At 43.8% G+C, this 8,798-nt stretch overlaps 1 protein-coding gene across 1 annotated transcript; it reads left to right on the forward strand.

The window, feature by feature from the left end:
• Window positions 1-1,280: 1,280 nt before the first annotated feature.
• LOC106819751 (kynurenine formamidase-like) lies at window positions 1,281-2,297 on the forward strand (the record flags this gene model as incomplete). The annotated part of the gene is made up of 1 exon (XM_014824343.1): window positions 1,281-2,297. A coding segment is annotated over exon 1 (1,017 nt), but the record flags the coding sequence as incomplete, so codon positions are not given.
• Between the last annotated feature and the right edge of the window lie 6,501 nt (window positions 2,298-8,798).

Raw genomic sequence — 8,798 nt, forward strand, 5'->3', positions numbered from 1 at the left:
ATGAATAAATAAGAAATGCCCTCGGTCAGTAGCCCTTGGCTGGAAAGTGGTTTTGCGCAACTTCTCAGATCGTGCGCTTTGAGTGGCGCCACCGTCGTTGTAATCAAACTGTAGTCGTTAGTTTTAAAACATTTTTTAAAAATATTTCTAATGGTGATTGAACCATGACACTTTTTATGCAGCGCAATTATAACCTAAATTAGCTGAAAATAACCCTAGAACCTAGAGGCTACTGTTCCTTTAAATAACCATAGATTCAAGCTCTATACTCCGCCGAAACCTTGGTCAGCTCTATGGTGCGTATTTCTACAGAGTAGTCGGATCCCGTTTGAAACACAAAAATCGCTGACCGGTCACCATGGCTACGTCACTTGCTGGAATGGCACAATTACACGACCAGACACAAGGCCAATCTTAATGCTCATTGCTTTCTAGACGTCCATGAGGCATCTAACTTGCGTGCTTAATGCAAATTAGTGCACTCTCGTGCCGAATTATACAGAAAAAAATTCAAAAAATTTATTTTATAGGGACCAAATAGTGCAACATTGGTGAACAATTTGCGGAGGCTTACTGTTGTATGACCCCTAAAGGTGTCGTACAACGGTGGATGCATGGCGTTCATAGGTGGCAAGCCTGAATGAGCATCAGAAAGAAATTAATTGAAAATACTCAGAAAATTTCGGCGCATATACACATATATACACATTTCTCATGCTACACAGCCACAGATGCAATGTTCGCACTTCGCTCGAAACTATTACCAGCTAGAGGATGCAACATTTCCAGTAGATTGTCGATTCTCGTACTACACAAAAAAATCGAAGACCGGTCACCATGGTTAGGTCACTTAATTGACAGATTGGAAGAATTTCTAGACACGACCTAACCTATGCTTTTTAGACGTCTATATGACATATACCTGATGTGTATAATGCAGATTATTGCACCCTGGTGCCGAATAGTACCACACACAAAATTAAGCGAATCGCTTTGTCATGTAGTAGTGAAACCGATTCATTAGCACAGGCTGCGCGGTTTCGCATTACATATCAGCATTCACTTTTACTTGCGTAGTGGTTGGTTGCTGCCGCTGATCAACGTAAAAACTTCGTTTGCGTAGAGGTCGAATTAAAACCGTTACGACGAACTATTTTAGAATTCACTAAGAATTTGATGTCATTGATTTCAATGTGATAAAATACTATACATGAAACTGGTTTAAAGCCTATTTAAAATCGAAATATGTCATAGAAAGTAAGCTATAACTACATAACGTCATGCCATTTTTGTGGAGTTTGACAAGCTTTAACGAACCGTTCTCGTGGGGAATACCTGACATTGTGTTTTTCGATAAATGGGTGGATGATATATGGTACAAGCGCAGGTGTCTTTTGTTTCAGATCGGTAACATGGCTCACGGAATAAACGTCCTTGTCTTGGCTATGGTTGCCATGACCCGAGTAGATGCAACAGGAGAAGCCCTACAGATGTTTAAGCCACCTGCTGGAGACCGCAACATTATCGACATGACGTATGACTTTGCCGTAAACGAGACGATTTACTGGCCAACAGCTAACCCGTTTAATATGACGGTCGTATTTAAGGGTATCGACCCATCGAGCGGAGTTTACTATGAGGGCAATAACTTCTGTGCGGCCGAGCACGGGGGAACGCATATCGACGCCCCTGCCCATTTCTATCGCGGCTCCTGGGTAGTTGATCATATTCCCGTTGATGGAGTGATCGGTGATGCCGTCGTTGTAGACGTTACCGCCAAGGTCTCTGGACATGAAGATTACCAAGCGACAGAACTTGATCTGCGTGTGTGGGAGGAGAAACATGGCAGGATACCGGACGGAGGTATTTTATTCTTGTACACGGGTTGGGGGCGGCACTGGCCGAATAAGGAGAGGTATCTCGGCACAAACACAAACAATACGAGCATACTTCATTTTCCTGGTCTTCATCCTGACGCGGCGAAGTGGCTAGTCGAAAATCGCAAGATCAAAGCCTTCGGGATTGATGCAGCTTCCCTGGATTATGGCCAGACCAAAACGTTCAAAACCCATACAACACTCTTCGAGAAGAATATTGTAGGGATAGAAAACGTAGCGAACCTAGACCAACTTCCTCCAACAGGAGCGATGGTAATCGGTCTCCCCATGAAGATTCGCGGGGGTTCTGGCGCCCCGCTCCGTATCATCGGTCTGTTGCCGCAGCCAACTAGATTGGCTGCAATATACCACGCTGCCACGGAATGGCTGATACTCAGCATTGCTCTCCTTATTCTTGCTGTAATAGCTGTATTATCTGTAATACTGTACACACATACTACTGTAATACTGTAAGCTGTACTGTAGCTGTAATAGCTGTAGTATGAAGAATTTAATAATAAGATGGTAGACAATCGCAAGCGAGCTAGCATGAGCTACTATTATTTATATTAATTTTTAACTAAATCACTAACTGAAGTTTGTGATTCTGTTTGTTTTTAACATAACGTTACATATGACGCGCCAACGCGTTTTCGTTCGTTTTATAATAAAATTATTAGCATTTATTAACTAAGTTAATGAGTTAGGCTATATGATCAAGGTCAGCTAATGTGAGACCTGTGAGTTTTTGTCGCCTAGTTCCGCAATAGTCAAGATCTTGAGAGTTAACATTGATAAACATTGGTAACATGATGGCATATCTTAGTGGCAGCTTCGCAATGAAACGGTATCGTGATCCTTGCTTCTGATTCTCCGCATGCCAGATAATATATCGTATGTATTTTCGTTTAATTAATCTATAATGGAAATTGTACAATATTAAAATTTTAATATTCTCTGTCATATTAATATTATATTTGTTTGTTAACTGAGTTAATTTGGCGGTTTTAAGGCTAATTCTTATTGTACGACACAGAGTCGAGTAAAAAGTTCAATAATTAAATACTCACTAGCAAATACCCGTGCTCCGCACGGAGTTGAATGTTTGGCCAGTCGACTGTGGCAATATCATGTAAACCCGGTAAATATTTGGCGGCTGGTTTTTTGCGGTTCTGGTACAATTTCTTAACACGAGTCTAAATTTTTACCCATTCTTTTTTAAAATTTGCGGACATGACGACACTCCCTGGTCAGTTTACTCATAATAAACGCAACAATTTAAACGGCACCGCCAAAATGAAGACATCGCCTTCAGTGGTTACTCCATAAAATAACAAGCAAGAACTTTAAACAGGGTTAGTCAAGTAGTATGGAGATTGGATTATTAGAAGCTTGGGTCGGTTAATGGGACGGGTGGGGGGTTCTACAGGTAACAGGGATGATTGTTTGCCATTGTTAGACGGGGGGTTGTGGCTTATTTTTTGGTGTGCATCACACTGGGCCGGGCTAGGCTTCTGTGTTGCATCTCCTTGGTGGTATGGCTGGGGATCCGCTGTGTAAGTCAGCATTGGTAACAGGGATGTGTTCCTTTTTAAGGAACATTCTCAAAATTCGTTTGAACCTGAAAAAGGCAAAATATTTTGCTGTCTAAGGGGTGGCAGGGGTCAAGAAAACTTTTGAGTACATCGCAACATTTGATTGTTTTTGCTAACATTTTTATCTTGCAGTCAGAAGTCTTATTATTGTTTTCTCTTTAGGCCAGGGGGAGTGGGGTACAAATGAAACGACTAAACAATAGACCGGAACGTAAGGCCTACACAGTTTTGGTGCGGGTGCAGAACCTAATGTCGGACACCGAAAAAAGAAGTAGCCTAAGCCCTAGAGTACCTCCATAAAGTAACCTCCTCTTTATGGAGGTACTCTACCTAGGCCTAGTGAGGAGCTAATTATAAGAACCAATAAACGTGGCATCCTTGTCTCAGCTTTCCACGACTACGTCATATCCGGTAGTCTAACAGTCACACACGCATATATCTCACCTCATCATCATAGACGGCACATCTCAATCTACCAGTCACCAGTACGCTCGCAATCTCAATCTAGCAGTCACATACGCACAATGCTGCAAACTACAGTCACATACGCACATCTCTCAACGCTACAGTCCACATACGCACATCTCACCTACTACGTCAGCATACGCACACATCTCAATCTACAAGTACACATACGCGCATCTCAATCGTGCAGTCCACAATACCGCAGCAATCTCTCATCTACAAGTCACATACGTCGCATCTTCAATCTGGCAGTCACATACGCCATGCTCAATATGACAGTCACATGATAGTGCATATCAGTCCTAGTGTGGACGTACGCGTGCATCTCAGGCTAACAGTCACGTAAGCCTACGTATATCACAGTTTACAGTCTACAAAATTACAGTAAAGATCTCAATCTACAGTCACATGATTACGTGCATATCCACAGGCAGCATTTGAAGCGTTTTCAATAAAACTATAATGCTAAACTAAATACGAAACTATTATACTCAACCTAAATTCTTAATGTATTTATCATACTCTCTTTGACCTATTATTGCTACATAACGGCATGCTGGACATGCATTTCGCCAAATTGTGGCTTGTCTGCTGAGTTTTAGGTGTGTGTCACTAAATAAATAGCGGAAATCTATTTTACTACAACTCCGTCTTAATGTTTATACTACTCTCTTTGACCTCCACTTATTGCTATCACTCGCTATGCTGGACATACATTTCCCAAATTTGTGGCTTTTGTCTGTGAGTTTTAGGTGTGTGTCATATTTCGTTGAAAGTTTTTGATTTCCATAAATGGTCCATGTTTAAAATTGGCAATTCACCGATTGAGCCGGACACGGACCATCCGAGCTACTTTACCGGCCCCAAATATGGAGAGGTCATCGCAAGCAAGGATAAATCATTTATTAAATAATTTTTAATAACATTGCTTGGCATCAGATCGCGTCGTCAAGGTCGCAGCGGATCCCGTTAGCTAGGCGAACAATTTCGCCAAGATGTCGTTGAGAAATGTTTGCCTTTTAGTAACGTTGTTATTGCAAAAGTAAGAGCTTAGTGACATAGCTTATGCGTCTTCGCCGCGTTAGGAAACCGCCGCCGGTAAAAGGAAAAATGGGGCAAGCATTCCTCTACGGCGGTTGCGGAGGAGAATAGCGTGAAATTACACGACGGCGTTACAGGCATTACCTATATAGCATTTCTCAAACCATTTTTAAAGAAAAAACAGTAACTGAATAATCGCATAGAATAATCACAGTGCCATTACTTAGAGCACTCGAGAGCACAGACCTGTCCACCAAAGGCAGGCTGAATTCTCTCAATGTGAACTTGTTTTATTAATTAATAAAGTTAATAAGTGAAGAAAATTAATTAATTAATTAATTGAAATAATTAATTGGATCCGGATGCACCACGCAAAATGTAATCAATTCTAAGTTACCCCAGTTTCTGACGGCTAGTCCGTGAAGATTTTTATTCAACTTAATTTAATTAGTTAGATTAATTGGATCGCGGATCAGCCAAAGCCAAATTTAACATCAATCCTCTAAGTTACCTGCCATTTCTGACCTCATCCTGAAAATGTTATTACATGAATGCATGAATAAAATTTAATTAAATGTGATCCCGGATCACACCACAAAAATCTCATCAATATCTAAAGTTAGCCCATTTCTGACGTACATCCTGAAAATGTTCTATGACAATCCGTCGCATAACTTTTTCAGTTGGGTCTTACCTGTATGATAAGGCGGTTCCGTGCGCGGCGGCGGCGCGGGTGCGGGCCAATCAGCCAATCAGTCGAGGGCGTACATCAGAACCCACAAACCCGACAAACCAACACTCAACACGACTGCCCGGTGAAAACATACCTCCGCCAAGCCCCTGGCGAGGTATACAATGTCTAAAGTAATGTTATCAGGCAGTTTCGAGCGACCCAGTCGTAGAGCTCATATAGCCAATCAGTGCAGTGCGTGTGTGAGTAATGTACGAATCCTTCATGTCAAGGCTTACTCATCGGTAGTCGAAGTCTCTGTCTAACTGCATGGGCTTGTAGGTAAACACTGCGTTTCCATGCATCTCCTGCAACCTTATACGCTCTCGGTCGTTTCCGGTGTGCAGTTTAAACTCTGGTTAAATCACTAAACTCCGTTTAAATTGAGACTGTATTATAATTATTTAAAGTGGTGCGCTTACGTTTAAGAATGACCACCATTCAACTTAACGTTTATTATTCGATTCTAAACGGTGAAAAGATCGAGAGCTTGGAATACGTCTTTTCGGGCAATTAGGCGGTTTGTGGTGATGGATACTAGCCCAGGCAATATGTATTTAATACAGAAAGTAATGGCAGGCAAACCAAACCGCAAAGATGAATTAGCATCTCAAGAACTCTAAACAAAGATGAATAAGGCATCTAAGAACACTCCAACAAAAGATGAATAAGGCATCTATATTAGCAATCAAAACTTAATCCTTATAAAATTAGAGTACAGAATCATTAAACGGAGTTTAACCTGCCATCACGCAGAGAACGACCGAGGCGGTTTGAGGGATGAAAGAGTGTTTACCGGGACTTGTAGGCCTGTGAACTAAAACCCGGACCGCGGACCCGGACCCGACGCCGGAAAAACCTGCATAAAACCTTGTATATGTGTTTAGACCGCGGACTCTGACCCTCGATCGGCATTAGTACCAGTGCCGCGACCCATTATATATTCAGTCATTATTATTATTATTATTGATTATTATTCGGTCGACGGGCTTTTATTCACGGCGTTTGATTTGACGCTGCAAGTGTGTGTGGTGTATGTGATGTGTGGCCGCGCGGGTGCTTACGCAGGCCGGACGCGATCGATCGATGCGTGTACATCAAAAGCCGCCGCGTCACGCGTGAACCGTTGAGGCTCGTTTTATGAGTAAGCCGCGCCAGGCTCTGCGACTGTTTCAGCAGGGCAGCAAATCCATGGGGGGGGGGACAGGGGGACATGTTGTTCCACGGAATTTTTCAAGGGGGACATCATATAAATGTCCCCCACGATTTTGGATGCACCATTTATTTTTTTGTGTAAGTGAGGGGGGGGGGGGGGGGGTGTGTGTGTGTGTGTGTGTGTGTTGTGTGTGTTGTGTGTGTGTGTGTGTGTGTGTGTGTGTGTGTGTGTGTGTGGTGTGTGTGTTGTGTGTTTGTGAAGTTGAGAACCTTTTATATGTTGTGTGATAGTGGTGTCAACGATTGGCTTCTTTCCCTTTTTTGGCCAGTTTTCATTTTATTCAAGTGGTTTCATTTGACAGCATAATAATGATCATCGCACGAACTTAAGAAAAAATTTATTCTTGATAAATTTTAAGAACCGTTCTTTTTTAATACGTTTTTTTTCATTTATTAATAATATTATGCGAAATCATCAAGAGAAGTATGTTTATGAAAGTTTTTAGGAGATTATCACTGCACATTAGACACTGATTCAAGGATTTAAGCTGGGAACACAGAGTATATTCAGCGCAAAGAGGACAGCTGAGTAACTGAGGCTTGGGTTTTAATAATGTAATTTCATTGCAAATTGATTATTATAATACACGCATATATTAATGATATGAACTGGACACAATACTAACGTCCCAATTTTATTTTGAGATCAACCTCAACCACCCAAATGATTGGTTTTTCTGCTTTTTGTTTTGCTTGATTTTATGACTGCATGTGACCCCCCCCCCATGTTGTGCGTGTGTGTGTGGTGTGTGTGTGTGTGTGTGTGTGTGTGTGTGTGTGTGTGTGTGTGTGTGTGTGCAGGGGCGTGTACAGGGGGGGGGTCAGGGGGTCCGGACCACCCCTGCTCGCGCAGAAACGCACGCTGAGGGGGTCTAATTCAAAAAATTCCTGAAAAAAATTTCCCCAGACCGCCCCTTCGCGTGCTTGCTACTGAGTCGCGGCCCCCCTCAGCATCTCAAAAATGGCTTTGCGCCTGGTTTTCAGCGTGGTAGGAACGTAGGTACGAACTGTCCGGGTGCCGGGTCCCGGGCCGGGTTTTATTCACGAGTGCGCGGGTCGCGGGTGTTATGCTAAGGTTTTCCGGGGTGCAGAGTCCGGGTTTTATGGCCGGTTTTCCGGGTCCGGCGTTTATTCAGCACCGGACTTGTAGGCGTCGCGTAAGCACAGTAAATTGTTCTGCTGATGCTTGGCTAAGCGCTGCCTTGGAGTGGTTCCGCATAACTTTGATATCTATTAATGATTAATGATTAATGATTACAACAGGCAATGAAAATACGCTTCTTCTCCAAGAATTTAATTTCTCACGACTAATTCCGACATTCGAATTCTCTTAGAATTTAACAGGTTAGCCTGAACGTGACACAAGTGTGGCAGCAGGTAAGCATGAATGGTATAGGCAAATACACAACTGCTAACGACCAACGCCTAACCATAAGCGGCATCGCCCGTGCCCCTAGCTAGAGTACAAGGGAGCTAGCCCATCCCAGGCCTTTAAAAAAAGTGTGGGGGGGCCGACAGGAGCACGGACGGACGGAATGTAGCGGAACGGACGGACGGTACCGGACCGGACGACGGGGACGGACGGACGGACGACGGAGCGGACGGACGGAGCGGAGCGGACGGGACGGACGGACGGACGGAACGCGAACGGGACGGAGGACGGACGGACGGAGCGGACGGACGGACGGACGGACGGATGACGAACGGACGGACGGACGGACGGACGGACGGACGAACGGCCGGACGGACGGACGGACGATCGACGGACGGACGGACGGACGGCGACGGACGGACGGACGGCGGACCCCCGGGGGAAAAAAAACGAACGGACGGATGGATGGATGGATGGATGGATGGATGGACTGGATGGAGGAT

The sequence above is a fragment of the Priapulus caudatus genome, unplaced genomic scaffold (genome assembly GCF_000485595.1).
Source record: "Priapulus caudatus unplaced genomic scaffold, Priapulus_caudatus-5.0.1 Scaffold4331, whole genome shotgun sequence".
In the NCBI taxonomy this organism is placed as follows: Eukaryota; Metazoa; Priapulida; class Priapulimorpha; order Priapulimorphida; family Priapulidae; genus Priapulus; species Priapulus caudatus.